The following is a 16,445-nucleotide window of genomic DNA, read 5'->3' on the forward strand; positions in this document are numbered from 1 at the left end:
AATCTGCTCTATTTGCATAATATCCATGCAAATATCATTTGCATAATCACATCATTACACAAATGACATAAATTTCAATTGATATTCTGTCTTCTGCTTATGCTTTGCTCTCTCCAACTTTGGCTTTGAAGCCACCATTTTTAACTCACATTCTGCTGATACCAGAGTCTACAATTAAGGAGTTTTTTAAAAAAAAAATGCAACTTGGTTTTATATTATTCATGATTCAGTGATGAGGGGGACACCAAGAGGCATCCAAGTTTACAACCCAACAACAAACAGCCTTAATGTCCAGTGGGAACCCGCACCAGGCCCGGTGCAGCAATACAAAGTTGTCTATAGTCCACTAACCGGCACAATGCCATCAGAATCTGTAAGTAATTTAACAGTTATTTCCACAGTGATCTCTGGGTGATGAAAAAGAAATAATGCATTCTATTCCTCTGTAAATGTCTGAATGTTCTGAATGTCATATATAATTTTTCTAGATATTTTAAAAAACAATTTCAGTAGGATAAAATTGGAGAAAGTTGTTAAATACAAGGCCAGGACTGTTTGTTAGAGAATATTGCATTACTTAAAAACAAAAAAGCAGGTTTGTTTTTCACGTTGAAATTTGAGAGAAAAGTTAATCCATTTATTATGGAAAACTAATCTGGCCACATTGCAGCTCACTCAGAAGATTATTTGGCAAAGTCACAAGCTGAAAAGTACATTGCCTGTAATACACAGTTCACTGGACACTTGGCCAGAACTAACTTCCTCTCATGACTTGGCCTTTAAAGATGACAATATCATGTATTGAACATGTGTGTGTGTGTGTATACATTTAGTATATAAAAATATATGAAGAATAAAATGAAAAAGAAAAGAATAAAGATAAAATATATAATACATTCTAAAATAGTTTTTGAACATTAGACTTTGAGAACATGAATTAATATTTATTAAACTTTCCATTATATGTGGAGAGTAGAGAGGCAGAGAATAATTCCTTCTATAATAGCTTCGGCCAAAGGTTTAGAATACATTTTAATCCATTTAATAAAAAAGGAAAGAAATCCATAATTAGGCCAGAACTTGCCTGAGAGATGTACATTTTACTATAACCAAAGCTTTTTCCATTTTCATTGAGACAATCCCTGCCATTTTCTGTTTTTCTGAATATATATCTAAAATATCATAAGTAATCTAGTATTATCCAAGACTTATCACCCCTTTATGCAATCAGATTTCACAGGATGGGCAATTGCTTAAATGCTTGTACTTGTACATTTGTATCACATACAAGCTCACTCTAAATACACTAGTATAGACATTCTTAATATTCATGGGGAGAAGTGTCAAGTGGTCCAAAGTGAGTGTTGAGGCAGTTTCTCAGCTGTTAACTTCCCCTGAAGAGTCACTAAGCAATCTATTGGGCTGGTGAAGAATATCCATGAAGCAAGTATTAAATGCTCACCATCAGTTACATACATTTCAATATTGCTTTCTTCCTAGGTTATTGTACCAAGCAACACACGCAATGTTTTACTGGAGCGTCTGACTCCTGACACTCCCTATTCAATAGATGTCACTGCTTTGTATGCTGATGGAGAAGGCGATCCAAGTACAGGACAGGGAAGAACATGTAAGCAGAAAGCATGCATGTTATTGCTAAACTCTTATTGATTACTGTGAATTTCTCCTTTCTAGCTAGCTCTGCAGATATTTTTCGGTTCTTATATTCAGCACTGGGCCTTACTTGAAGATAGTTTGTCCTGTTTCAGGTGATCAGAAGTATTGAATGAAAGCATATGAGAGGGTTTCCTAGGTTAGCATAGGAAACTTTGCTGTATTTAGTCCAATATTATGTCTCTGAATACAGGTTTAAAGTGTACTCTTTGAACACTTAAAATGTTTCATGTTAAGGTATCCAGAGAAATTAAAGTTAATTTTGTATTAAGGACTAAACTACCTCACTCAAATTTATACTCTCCATGAATTTAACTGTATTCATTAGTATGAATATCCAGAATATAGTAAATGTTCATACACATGTAGATGATCAGAAATATAGAAATACCCTGGCGAATATTGACAGCTATCTGTATGTGATATCAGCATGCAGTTCATTGTGACTGAAAGTGACATTCATGATTTCATCTTAGATTGTCAAATAGTAACATGTTCAGATTGATATTGGCCTTTGGTACAAATTTACAAAGTGTTTGCTACTGTTAAAAATATACAACTTTAAGTATTAGGATTTTATATTAGATAAGATCAAGAGAAAGGCATGTTCATCCCCAAGGATGGGTTTGAGAAGAGGAATTTTGGTAGTTTAGAAGAGAGAACCCCTACTTTTGACACTCACAAGGATGATGTGTTCCAAACATTGCACAGTTTGGGATGCTTGGGAGGTGTGGATGTTGGAGGAATGAAGGCCTGTTGGTGGTCCTGCAGTTGGAGGACAAGAAAGGGGAAGGAAAGGAAAAAGGTTGACCTGTGGTGGTGGTAGATGGAGGACATTTGGCTAGAATCAGAGTGGTTTGGTTGGATTAAGGAAAGAGTGGGAGGAAAGAGTAGGTGGAAAGAGTGGGTAAAGGTAAAGGTAAAGGTTTCCCTTGACGTATAGTCCAGTCGTGTCCGACTCTAGGGGGCGGTGCTCATCTCCGTTTCTAAGCCTTGGAGCCGGCGTTGTCATAGACACTTCCGGGTCATGTGGCCAGCATGACGACTCGGAACGCTGTTACCTTCCCGCCGAAGCGGTACCTATTGATCTACTCACGTTTGCATGTTTTCGAACTGCTTGGTGTGCAGGAGCTGGGACGAGCAACGGGAGCTCACCCCGCCGCGCGGTTTCGAACCGCTGACCTTCCGATTGGCAGCTCAGCGGTTTAACCCGCAGCGCCACCGCGTCCCTGGAAAGAGTGGGTAGAGTAGGATTAAAACTGGAGGAATTGTGTAGGAAGCAAGATGGCAAGTCACACTGATGGAGGAAGGATGTTCCAGAGTGGGCATTGTTCTTATTTAACTTGTAAAAATGGAATAAATGTTGAATAAATGTATAATTCTCACTTGACCAGTTTTAATTTTTGTTTTGCTAAATGCAATTATTTTAGTTGAATTATTTTAACTAAAGTTTATGAAGCCATGAAAAGTGATGTATTAAGCATTCACCAGGATCATGAAGTCAGATAGTTTTAACCCTGAAGATGTTTTAGAAGGATACAGCAAATCAGAAATGTTCACAATTTTAAACTTAGAAAGGACCATCATCTTGGATTACATACATTAAATCTTATTAATTCAGCCACTTTGGAAAATTCTATGATTTATTTATTTATTGTATTTAGCAGCAGCTATTTTCTACCATGTTAAAGCAGTGAAGTTAAAAAAAGTAATTTTAGCTGCCCGTGCTTATAATAGCTCAGTATCTGTACTGTGCTGATTCAACATCTTGTTGGCATGAAAAGCAGTGCATATAATGGTTTTTCAACTGAACATCATTTGAAAATTACTGAGTTGGAGTCAGCCAATGGAATTAATTGAGTTTTCTTAGAAATACTATGGATTAGATCCAGATTTAGTTGCATTTAGAATATACCAATTTAAATTGATGGGATTGTGTTAGGGATTAATTACTAAAATCCAGCAATTTCACTACATTTGTATCCAATATTATGTATGTATTAACATTAACATAAGTATGTATGTGTGTATACATACACACACACTCAATTTGTTAATGTTAAGGATGTACAAAATTTTTGTGCACAGAACAGCTGGTTTCAGATGGGCTGTGGCCAAAAGAAACATGCATATTTTATGAGTCTGGTGCATGTGTGGAATGAAACAGCTGTTTTTTTTCCAAGTGGGGGAAAATGCCAGCAAGGCTGAGAAGAGGTTGGGAAGCAAGGGAAGAAATAATTGGGAGATTGGTGGACAGAGGAGATATGCAATGCCAGGAGCTGCTAAGGGGAGGAGGGGAGAGATGGGGCAACATGCTTCGGGTACCCCAAATGGATTTTGTTTTATCTAAAATCCAGAACAACCAGAATGTTCCAAGTTTCAGTTCTTCCAAACTGTGGCTGATCCAAAATAATTCTGCACAATCTCTGGAATGCAATTGTTTGTTCTGGATTCAAAGTCATAGTTTTACCCTTTTGTACCCATCCCTGTAAAATATTTGTGCTTTGAGAAGATTACTGCACAGAATTTATTTTATATTTTATGTTCATTTGTCTTAGTGCCTCGCAGTGGACCCAGGAGCATAAGAGTGTTTGATCCAACAACAAACAGCCTTTCTGTTCAGTGGGACCATGCAGAGGGGCCTGTGCAGCAATATAGAATCATATACACTCCCACTTCTGGAGACCCCATAGATGAATATGTAAGTGCATATTTCATAATGTATATTATAGTTGATTTACTATTACTTTGTTGCTGCATGAACATATAATCTGCATTAACTTTAAATGTGAATGTCCCTCTTGCGTAGAAGCTGTCAATTGAAAAATGAAATGAGAAATACTGTTTTCTCGTTGCTTGGTTAAAATGATGTCATGTACCAGTGTATCCAAAAGAAGACTATACAATTACACATAGACAGTAACTTCTTGGAAGCAATACATATAACTATTTCTTCAGTCTTCATGTTCTCCAGTTAAGCTGATTTTGCAAACCTTAGTATTTCAAACTACTTACTGGAAAAGGCAAAACTATTTCCTCCTCTGAAATAAAACTGTTAGAAATATATCTTGCACTACCGCAGCCATTAGGCTAGGCTTCATCACATTTAAAGTAGACTCGTTGAATTAAATGGTGCTGTTAGTCATTGCTTGCTTGTTCCACTGATTTAACTACATTTGAAAAGTCTATATGCAACCTACTATGTGTGCATTTTAATCTGCTTGTTGCATAGGCACCTTTCAGCGTGAATTGTAAACCAATTGTGGCCTGTTACTCATGTATGCACTATTCATTCACTATACATTATTTACAAAAAAAAAAGTCTGTGAGCTTACTTTTCTTGTTATAGGTATGTTTTCTTTTAAAAACAGAATGCATTTCCATCTCTACCATGAGAGCAAACAGACTCTGTCTAGAAGAAATAAGTACACTTAGGCTGTTAAAGGAGATTCTTTGTTTCTTTGCTGTCAAGTTATGAATTAAAAGTAGTGCTTCCTTAGCAAGATAACTTTATTTTACTTCCCTTTGTCTGTACAGGGTAGCAACAGAGTTAGGCATAGTTAAGCTCTGTTAACATGCAAATCCATTGATATCAATGGGTTTAAGTAAGGCTATTACATTGTCAGCTCAACAGCAGAAAGTATAGTTAGAGATTACTTCTGAAATCTGTGCACAGGTGATCAAGGAGGGGAAGATACATATTTGTGGGAGCCAATTCTATCCACCTGAATGGAAGGATAATCTCAGTTGATTGCCATTCATTTCTAATGACCATCATATATCTGTCTTAGTATAAACGTGAGTGGTAGTAGTGGGTTTTGGCTCTCAATTTTTGTTTTGGGAATTCTTCCAATATTTTTTACAGTTTATAACTTCCTACTCCTAATTTAACAGCACAACTCTGACGATATAGTTCAGCCATATTATTTCCCCATATGGAGGTTAATGGCATAAGTTCTGTTGACTTCTGTGGAAAAAATGCTCAGTCCATAAAAATGCTTCATAGTTCCTTATGCTTATTGCTTATTTCTGAATGAACCTATGACTTGCTATGTCTTAGTACTATACTTGAGGAAAAAATACATTGGTGTGGCATAAAATGTTTGTCTCCATTTCACTATAGAATCTCAGTCACTTTGAAGGAAAAACACTAATGGCCAATCTGTGGGGGAATAAGAGGATATTATTGCATTGTTGTATTGTTTTGCTTTATTAATGATTTTATATTATATACTGTATATTGTTAAACTGTGATCCACTTACAGTCCACAGTGATTAAGGAAGTATAAAATCTCCTAAATAAAATAAATACAAATAAATATGAATTATAGAAACATATTTTAATCTTCATGTTCGAGGCAGTATCTACTGCCATTTTTGGATGATTCTTTCCATTATACTGTTAAACTATCCAATTCAATACATACACTAACAGTAGGCTTAGACCAAATTACCCAACATGTGGGTTAGTGTGGTGGGTAGACCAAAATAAAAGTATATCTTCTTGTTTGGTCCAGTCTGTTTATATACTACAACTTGTGTGATTGGTAAATTATTTGTGATTGCTACTCTGTTAAATTTACAATATTTGCCTGATGTATTGTTTTAGACAACAGTACCTGGCAGAAGAAACAATGTATTGCTACAGCCATTGCAGTCAGATACACCTTATAAAATTACAGTTGTAGCCGTTTATGATGACGGAGAAGGTGGACAAGTGACAGGAAACGGAAAGACAGGTATATTTGATATTATTGTTATCTCATTGCTCTTTTTGATTTTAAATAATAAGGTTCTGCCAACACTGAAGGAGCTTAATGTCCATAAAGGAAGAAAGTAAAGAGCTACTTCAAATTACTCCTCCAAATCAACTTAAGTAGCTCTGTAAAGCCTAGTTGCTGTAGGCAAAATTTGCCATTGTCACCCCAAGTTGGAAAAAAAAAATCGTACATAGTATACTGGGGGAACTCTAAAACTGTCTATTACATTTCTGAAAATACTCATTAAAAATATTTAAACAAATGGCTTATATTATACAAATTACCTATAGTGAAACAGCCATATTTAAATTATTAATTTGATTCCCAGTATGCAATTTAAGTGAGGCCCATATAGCTAAATCTCTTGCTGTTTCTAATAGCAATATATTTACATTCAGTTATATCAAGTGAGCTATTTCTCTAGGTATTCTCAGCCCAAGGTAAATTGTTCCCTATGTGCACCATCAGAATTTTTTAAAGAAGGCTGATTTTGACAATATAATAGTGCTCAAAGGCTTCAGTTTTAATTTGGGCTCCACAATTGTAAATTAATTTTATTTATTTTGGTACAGAAGTCTCGTAATTATTTGACCCTATCAGCAACTATTGTACACTTCTTTTCTGCATGGGTTAAACCATGAATCTAACTACTCTGCCTAAAGAATTAAACACAAACCATAAAAATAAAGGGAGGGAAAAACTTTTCTGTATAACTTTCTCTTTAAAAGGGTGTAGATTGGATCCAATTAGTTCTTGCAGTTTTGGAGAAGAATAAAATAATTATGAGTCATTTTAAAGATTTCAGAGGAAAAAATTTTTTTGAAAGAAGTAAAAAAATGGACTTGGCATTACAGTTTATCAGATGCCTTTTCTTAACTTTATACCTTTAATTCTTTTGTTTTTAGTTGGGCTGCTTTCGCCTCAGAATATACGTGTTTCTGATGAATGGTATACTCGATTCAGAGTGGCCTGGGATCCTGCCCCATCTCCTGTCCTAGGATACAAAATTGTGTATAAGCCTGTAGGTAAGACTGCAAATGCTGGGCTGCAGACATGGAAGTATGGCTTTGAGGCTGAATATTATCAGCACCTTTCAAGAATTGTTATCAGAACAGGCCTTACTATGATTTTACAAGAGAGGCCTGTACTTTCATTCCCAGAGGACTGCTGCCATCAAAATAGGAATTTTCAGTTGAATGAGCCAATTGTCTGGCTCATCATAAAGCAGCTCTTTATGTTAATGTATAGGACTGCACAATAACATTCTTCCCATATTTTTTTCTTCTAAGGTTCGGATGAGCCCATGGAGGTGTTTGTCGGAGAGACGACTTCATATACTTTGCACAACTTATTGCCTAGTACTTCTTATGATGTGCAAGTATATGCTCAGTACGAGTCTGGAATTAGTGAACCCTTGGTTGACCAAGGCACCACATGTAAGGCCAAAGCATTTTTTCCCCATATATTGATGCTGATGTGAGAGTAGTAATGATTGCAACAAGGAGGCTCGATCTCTTAGAACCTGCCTGTTTTGTAGAAAAGATACATTTGAAGAAATGTCCTGTTATGTTGGGCTTTCAGGGAACATGCCATTATCCAGGAAGTGTTCAATCCCTAAGTCACTATGGGGTATTTAAACATCATGCTGTTATCTCTGTGTTTAACTGTGGGAGAGATGCCAATGTTCCTTTATATAAATGTATGATAGCAGTGGGCACCTGCAGGAGCTTGCTGCTTTCATCAGAATGACAAAAGCAGTGTCATGCTACAAGCTCCGCCCCTTTTGTATGTGCATGTGGCATCAGATCACACATATGAAAGGTGCCAGGCTTATGCCGTGAAGCTGTTTTCATCCTGCCTCTCCTTGGAAGGTGCTGAAAGCAGCAACCCCTTAATGTATTATATTTATGTATATTTCTAAGTCATTAAAGCTTATAAAATATAATGGGTGAAATATAAATATATATTTGGATATAAATGTCTTAGTACAGCTCTATTTTGGCTGTATATTCAGTAACAAATTCAGCTTCGGTGCTGTGTAATAAGTGGAAGATCTCTAAAGCCTTCTAACTTGTTGAGGATTAATGCTGGAATTTTCATGTGTTGGGATTTCGAGCAAATGTTTTTTTACTAGAGACAGAGAGAGAGAGAGAGAGAGAGCAGTCTCACTATCCATTTTTGAATCAACTCTGATTCCTGCATTGGCTGATGTCATTGCCTATGTATCTCTTTGCCTCTAGCTCTGCTTTACATCATGTTTGTGTTTGCCTGAATATGAATAAACTTGTAAATTAGGATCAGGTGAAATCTATAATAGTTTGTCTGAGTAAAGCTTTGTCTCATTTTTCGTGGTATTATAAAATGTTCCTAACCATTATCTCCTGATCAGTGCTGAATAGGGTTACCAGATATCTGAACAGGCAAAGGAGGGCATGGAGAATTGGAAAGGAAGACAAACAGGGGGAAAAGGAGGACACATTAACTGTTTAACTTTCTGGGCATCTGTGACAAAGTTACAGTGAAAAACTGCAAAAAAAGCAAAAAAGCAAAGCATTTAGGCCTATATGCATATGAAACTACTTTTTCCAGCATCACAAAGACTGCTTTCCTATAGTAGGAATCTGCTAGAACCTTTGAAGGCAAAAGCCTTCAGTGTGTAACTGATTATGGTCTTGTCAGTTTTAGGCAGCAGTGCCAGCCAGCTGGAGGGAGGGTTCTAATCAACTAATTAAGGTCACAGAGCACAGCTTGTTAACTTGGGGTTAGCACTTATTAGGGAAGCACTGCACTGCAGAGAAAAGCTGCTCAGGAAGAGATAGCTTGTAGATATTCCAGAATGCAGACAATCTATGCCTGCCAGACTGAGGACATGAGGACAAAACGGAGAACATGTTCTCTTTTTGCCAGGCATCTGGTAACACTGGTGCTGAATGACTTAACGTGATTTATCATAATTGTAGAGTTTATTTAGTTTAACCCCCCCCCCAATGTGGTTAATGGAACTTTTTTCTTCCATTCTCCGTAGTGTACTTGAATGTTTCAGATGTAACAAGTTATAATGTGGGATGGGACACGTTCTGTATCAAATGGGCAGCTCATCGGTCAGCCTCTTCTTATAGACTGAAGCTAAATCCAGCTGATGGTAACTATAGTTTTAGGTGAAATATTGGTTACATGTCACAACTAATTTACAGACTATTTATTGATCCTTTTAAATTATTTGGCATATTTGAATTAAATTGTTCACCACCCAAGTCTGTATGGATTGGAGTTGCCCCTCTTACTTTTATAAATGCTTTTATAAATACTTACACTTTTTATAAATCCTTGATAATGGATTTATGGTAAACACTTGATAATGGATCCTTCATATTTCTAAGTATCTTTGCTTAGCAGATATTGTCCTGATTTTTTAAAAATATCCTTTATCTTTTGTTTTTGACTTGAGTTCTCCTCTGAATAGAAAGGAGAGGTATACATTTAATAAATAAATAAACCTGACCAAAACTGTATAAACTGGTGATCATTATGTTGCCTGCCAGACAGTGTAACTTCTGCATATTGTCTTAACCTTCCTAGGAATAGATTTATTTTTTTAACTTTCTTTTTGTCTTTGATGAAATGAGATGAGATATAGATGATGATCATACCTCATGCTTGATAAATCCCTTTTCTGATTCTTCCAAAGATGGATGGCCTTAACCAGAACGCTGTCTTTCTAATTAGGTTCAGACTCAGAGATGTGATCTACTCTGGAAGTCTTGGCTAGGTTGGGAGCTAGAGAGAGTGAGCACAGGGCTTGAATGTTTCCCATTGGCCAAGAGTTCCAAGCAAATTATCTATTTTTGGCAGTGGGAGAATTCTCTTGTGCTCCCGTGGGCATTTCTTAAACTGTGGATTCTTTTTACTTTCTTTTTATGTTCTTTGGGAATCATCTACATCTCCCAATACGATCAGTTTATTATAAATTTTATATACCTGATTTTAATATATTTTGCCTGAGATGGTCCTTCATTTATAATTCTCCTTAATATTACAGTTCAGTAATTAATCAATATGGATTATGTCTTTTTACTGCAAATAGTGGTTCCTGTTTGTTGCATGATATGAATAAATAATTTTGAAACATGGTTGTACAAACAGAAGATTAGAAAGTACTGTTACAAGGCTAGAAAGTACTTTTATCTCCTGTTCTATTTTGGAAAGAGGAGGTACATATAAGCATTAAGGAACCCTGAAGCAGATGAAAACAAGTATTAAATTTATCTGTCCTGTATCATAAGTAAGAATATTGTTTGCTAAGCAATTCTTCCCCTGTGTGCTGTTGTAGAGGTCAGCTATTCCACACCTTTTGTTTCTCATATCCTGGCAGTGCTATTCACCAGCCTGCAGGCCAGATGCATGGTTTCTTTCAAGAGTTTTAGAAGATAAAACAAAAACAAAACACCCTGCAGTTGGGTTGGTAATGCTTCCCTGTAATAATTTCACTTCTTTGTGATGTGTATTACTGCATATGGCTTACAAACAGTGATGTACGTGTAAGTTCCTACAAATTCAGCATTCTTATTCTTACCTGCTTACAGGATCTAGAGGTCAAGAAATAACAGTGCGTGGATCAGAAACCAGTCACTGTTTCACTGGGCTTTCACCTGATACTGAATATAATGCTACTGTCTTTGTTCAGACTCCGAATCTTGAAGGACCTCCAGTGTCTACAAAAGAGCATACATGTAAGTCCAAGATGACAAGAATGGCAATAAGAACAACAGCAACAGAACCAAAACAACTTTAGAGAATCTGTAAAGAATATAACTAAAGCACTTTTCTCTGAACACATCATGGATTTTATAAAACTGTATTTTTTCAAAAAAATCCAGCTTCCCTTCATTCATGAATTGAGAAATATATGTATTTTATGTGACTAGACAGGATTTGCCAGGATGTTAGAAAACAGATTCCAGTCTTCACGTTCTGCTTACCAAACAAAAATAGCCTGTTTCATGCATAAGCCTAAGTCATACCTGGGAATTTTGGAGCTTTGTATGATATGTGAACCACTCATCACACCTAATACAGTATTAAACTTAAATGAAGCCATTATTTAACAAACCACAGCTAAAAAAACTTACAGCACAATACTTGTTCTAGTGCAAAATTACATTTGGTCTGTAATTTTGTGCAGTGTGCCTTGAATCTCATGAGCTCAGTGTGAATCTCTTCTCAGTAAAGCTGCATAGCATGTGGAATTAGTCTGAGAAGAGACAGCAATCCTTACTACTTATGTCTGTTGTTCCTTGTTGCAGTCAGGTGTTTGATGCTTCTCAACCTCTCCCCATTCCTTACCTTTTTTGCAGGGCAGAATAATTAACCTTTATAGATATGAGCACAATATGTGTTATTTTTAAGGCAACATTGCCAACACAGCACCATGACAGTGCGACTCACAAGTCATGGGCAAGGAAGATGGGTTGTGAGGAACATCAGAGGTGCTCCCTCCTGCTTTATCTTGCACTCATCCCCTACGTCTGTGACCTGTTCAATAGGGTAACAGATATGGAGAAGGGGCATAGGATGGAGCAGGAGGAAGCATTCAGCAGTGTTCATACTTCATCCTCAACTAGTGTTCCAGGGAAACAATAATGCTGGTAGTGAGTGGCCATGGTGACAGGACTTCAAAATCTCTGAGACACATTTGAGCTATAGTTAGGTGGATGGGAGGATCCAACCTTTTGCTAGAACATATTGGTCAACTTCTAACAAATGATCAGCCAAGTGAACTATTTACTGTAGTTTTGCTCTGCTCATGTTACCAAGTTAAGAAAATGCAAAATATTTTAATTGATTTTCTTTTAGTAATCAAGCCAACTGAACCTCCAACTGAACCGCCTACACCACCTCCACCTCCAACAATCCCACCTGCACGTGATGGTAAGTGTTTGGTTTTGGATGTCTTTAAGATCTAAAAACTGGGGGATTAAGAGTTATGAAGTTTTATGTTGATTTAAAGTACTATAGTTAATAATCATAGCTTGTAAACATTGAATTGACTTCTGCTCAAAATGGCATTTAATCTTTCACTATTTTCTGTGTACCTATACATTCAAGTTGGTATTTTATCTTTTGTTCTGTGCACAAATTTGGTGCACGTAAGTGGCGCTGCGGGTTAAACCGCTGAGCTGTCGATCGGAAGGTCGGCGGTTCGAAACCGCGTGGCGGGGTGAGCTCCCGTTGCTCGTCCCAGCTTCTGCACACCAAGCAGTTCGAAAACATGCAAATGTGAGTAGATTAATTGGTACCGCTTCGGCGGGAAGGTAACGGCGTTCCGTGAGTCATGCTGGCCACATGACCCGGAAGTGTCCTATGGACAACGCCGGCTCCAAGGCTTTGAAACGGAGATGAGCACCGCCCCCTAGAGTCGGACACGACTGGACTTTACGTCAAGGGAAACCTTTACCTTTACCTAAGTGTCTTAGTGTCTTAATGTCTTTTTTCATAAATCCAAATAGAGAATAATGTTTTTCAAAAACCTTTTCCATAGCATATCACATTGTTAAGTTTGATAATTCCAATTCATATTTTTTATTGGGCTGCATCTTCTGAACTTCTGAATCCAATGTATCTTTTAGTATGCAAGGGTGCCAAAGCTGATATAGTCTTCTTGACTGATGCTTCCTGGAGTATTGGAGATGAAAATTTCAATAAAGTAGTGAAATTTGTTTTCAACACGATTGGTGCATTTGACCTAATAAACCCTGCTGGAATTCAGGTTAGTCAGTCCTTAAATGTTAAACAATTGAAATTGTTCTGTTTATTTTCTGTATTATACCTTTCAGATGAATATCGTACTTATAATATGGCGGTTTGAATTTTAAAAATCCTATCATGTGTGACAAAAGTGAAAAGGTGAAGAGCCTTTTCACACCCTCCTCCTTCCTTTCATTTTTTTTTCTGTAACTTACTTTATTTTCAAATGGTCCTATAAACAAAAATTCTCTAAATGACAGCCTAATTAAAAAAGAAGCCAGGCAAATATTTAAAAACCCATAATTATTAATAATAAAAAGGGTGTGCTTGTATATGTTTATATATAAGATTTATATATGTTTAAGATATTTAAGATGATAGAATATGTGCTGTTGAACAGTCTTTTCTTCAACCATATAACCTGACATTTTCTGTTTTTCGTTTTAGGTTTCCTTTGTGCAATACAGTGATGATCCAAAATCCGAGTTCAATTTGAACACGTATGAAGACAAGGCACAGGCCCTGGGAGCGCTGCAGTATATTCAGTATAGAGGAGGGAACACAAGAACAGGTAATTTAGGAAAACGGCTGAATATTAGTTTCAAGAGATAGGGTTTTTTTCATATTATCACTGCATAGGTTTTAATTCAGATTTATTCCAGTGTTAGTTCCCCCTGGCGCCAAGCTAATGGTTTTAGGTGTTTCACCTAAATAAAACTGTTTCTTGATTCACAGGAAAGGCCCTTGCATTTATCAAAGACAAGGTACTTACATGGGACAGAGGCATGAGGAAAGGAGTTCCCAAAGTCCTTGTCGTCGTAACAGATGGTCGGTCACAAGATGAAGTGATGAAAGCCGCAGCTGTCATACAGCAGTCTGGTAAGCCACATGTGGGTGGCAGGATTTAATGGGAGCATAATTCTGCAAACTTCATCAAATTTCAGATTCCGTATCATGGGTGGCTGGGATATGTACAGTTCAGATTGTGAGTGCTTCATAGCTATTTGTGCCTGCAGTAGTTCAGTGTTTAGAGAACTTGAAATACTGCCTATCTCTGTACATATCTCTACCACCCACCCGCCCCAGCTTAAGATGTGTAGTGGAGCCCAGTCCAAGTTGAACATGAGGCAGCTGTTGTGAGAGAAGTGCCAGATCTCCTGTTTGTGGTGATAGTGGGCTTGTATTGCATGTGGTTTTTAAAGCCATAATCCTTTGATATAGTCAGTGCCAGTGGACAGAACTCTAAGACTTTTCTCCATTTGGCAAGTAAAGTACAGAACGTAAATCTTAGCTAAAGCAGTGAAAACTTACTCATGTGCCATTGTTATGTAATAGTTCTTTTAGGATTTATTACTAAATGGTGCAAAGGCTTAGCAATGTACTGGATATCTTTAATGTAAGCATATGTTACATAGGTTTATTGCCGTGGCTCTTAAATTCTGCAGAACCCAACCAGCCTCAACACCCACTGTCTCAGCCCAGCCTACCTCACAGGATTGTTATTCTGAGAAAAATGGTAGGGAGGAATATTGTGGTTTGAGCTCCTGAATGAAAGACAGGATATAAATCTAACAACTGTTGCGACTTTTAGTGGCATTGGAAAATGTCATTTCAAATATACAGTATTTTATTATTTCAAACAATATTCTATCACATTTTTTACTATATATCACTCTCTATATTTCAAATCAAATATGAATTATATATTTCCTTCACTGTATTGTAACCTTTCTTGTATTTGCATTTACTGTTTTACATCAGAGCAAAAACCAGTCTGTGCCTGGTGTAGAGAACTTAGCCCAACAGATAATGCTACCTGACATGTCCTTGTGTCCTCTAACAAGCATGGGCAATAGAGAGGGATAATAGATGTACTTCACCAATGTCCAAAGGACCATACATTCTTTATCCCCAACTTCTTCTGCAGATTAGGTTCCTGCTTAATTTTAGTAACTAATTTCACCTGTTAAGTATTCATGATTTCTATTGGACTGTTTGTGCTTAGAGCTTCCTTTCATACTAATCATAATTTTTACATCATCAAGAATCTTATACCCCTCCTTTCTGTCACACATGAAAATGGAAGGTTGGTTACGCTGAAATTAAAGAAACTCTTCCTTAAATTATTCACAATATGGTCCCCCGTCTGTAAAATTCTACAACAAGCAAAAGAAGGAGGGTGTCCTTTAAAGTATTTGTCTATAGTAAGCATTTTATACTGCTTTTTAGTTACTTTTCCATAATGTCTGACAAAAAGGATATTACTATATATATATATATATATATATATATAGTTAAAAGCCATTGTGAAATAATTCCAGTGACTGCTCTGTATCAAATGTAAGTCCTATTTATAGTGAGATCCAGCTTCAAATTCTTGCACCTCTTTCTTCCTCCCATGCTATTCAGTGGGTTAGAGAGTTCTCCCTTTTATATAGGAGGCCCAGTTTCCATCTATCATTTATTTGGGTAATGGCCAAATCTGATATTAGTTGCTTTTCTCTGATTGTGGGAGAACTCTCACATTCTTCAAATAAGAGGCTAGAACTAGGAAGGCCATTTTTCTCAAATGTTTCGGAATCCAATTAAAGTATCCTTCACTAGCATGGAGCTCCTCAGAAATGGCTTACATGCAAGGAAGAGTATATAAAAAGAAAGTAAGCTCTTTTTTTAAAAAGTTAGTCTTGGTTAAAATTTAATGTGCCAATAAGTCAATGTTTATTTCCAGAGGAGAGAGGCAGAGAAATAATAGGTAAGCTTTGTTAAGAGGATAAGGTTACTAATAAAGGAAATATAAATAAATTCAAGGAGAAAACGTGTAGGTGGTATCATCTATTTAAGAAAGAGGAGGACCTGAAAAAAATAGGCTGAATATAAAAAAATAAAAAATAAAAAGTTAGATTTAAAATAATGTAAAGGGTGAGGATAGGATACTATTCATTTCTCAATTTTGTTAACCGATCTTGTCAAGCCAAAGTGGGGTTTTTTTAATCATTTCCATTCTTCAACCTTTTTTCTTAAAATAGTAATAGGTTGTAAAATCTTAATCATATTTAAATGATTAAAGAAACTACTAATGGTTTCAGTTTAAGATTTCTATACATTATCCTGTATCTTTCTCCAATGTAAACATTCTTGTAAGTGAAAGCCTCTTCCTTCTTCTGAATAGTTCTCTGATTTCCCATTGTAGCAAGACAATTTACAATACAAACATAAATGTACAGACACAATTTAGTGTCACTTCATATATTCAACCTAATAGTATTT

At 36.4% G+C, this 16,445-nt stretch overlaps 1 protein-coding gene across 2 annotated transcripts in view; it reads left to right on the plus strand.

Moving 5' to 3' along the window:
• The window catches only part of COL12A1 (collagen type XII alpha 1 chain), a 129,623-nt gene that overhangs the window by 79,584 nt on the left and 33,594 nt on the right, over positions 1 to 16,445 (plus strand). For both annotated transcript variants that reach the window (XM_063313016.1, XM_063313009.1), the window contains 12 exons: positions 231 to 373; positions 1,501 to 1,630; positions 4,233 to 4,375; positions 6,284 to 6,413; positions 7,340 to 7,459; positions 7,724 to 7,870; positions 9,460 to 9,576; positions 11,018 to 11,164; positions 12,288 to 12,362; positions 13,061 to 13,200; positions 13,626 to 13,749; positions 13,914 to 14,057. In XM_063313016.1, coding sequence (XP_063169086.1) covers positions 231 to 373; positions 1,501 to 1,630; positions 4,233 to 4,375; positions 6,284 to 6,413; positions 7,340 to 7,459; positions 7,724 to 7,870; positions 9,460 to 9,576; positions 11,018 to 11,164; positions 12,288 to 12,362; positions 13,061 to 13,200; positions 13,626 to 13,749; positions 13,914 to 14,057 — 1,560 coding nt within the window. The remainder of the gene's footprint in view (positions 1 to 230; positions 374 to 1,500; positions 1,631 to 4,232; positions 4,376 to 6,283; positions 6,414 to 7,339; positions 7,460 to 7,723; positions 7,871 to 9,459; positions 9,577 to 11,017; positions 11,165 to 12,287; positions 12,363 to 13,060; positions 13,201 to 13,625; positions 13,750 to 13,913; positions 14,058 to 16,445) is intronic.

Source organism: Candoia aspera, chromosome 1, assembly GCF_035149785.1.
Source record: "Candoia aspera isolate rCanAsp1 chromosome 1, rCanAsp1.hap2, whole genome shotgun sequence".
Taxonomy (NCBI): Eukaryota; Metazoa; Chordata; class Lepidosauria; order Squamata; family Boidae; genus Candoia; species Candoia aspera.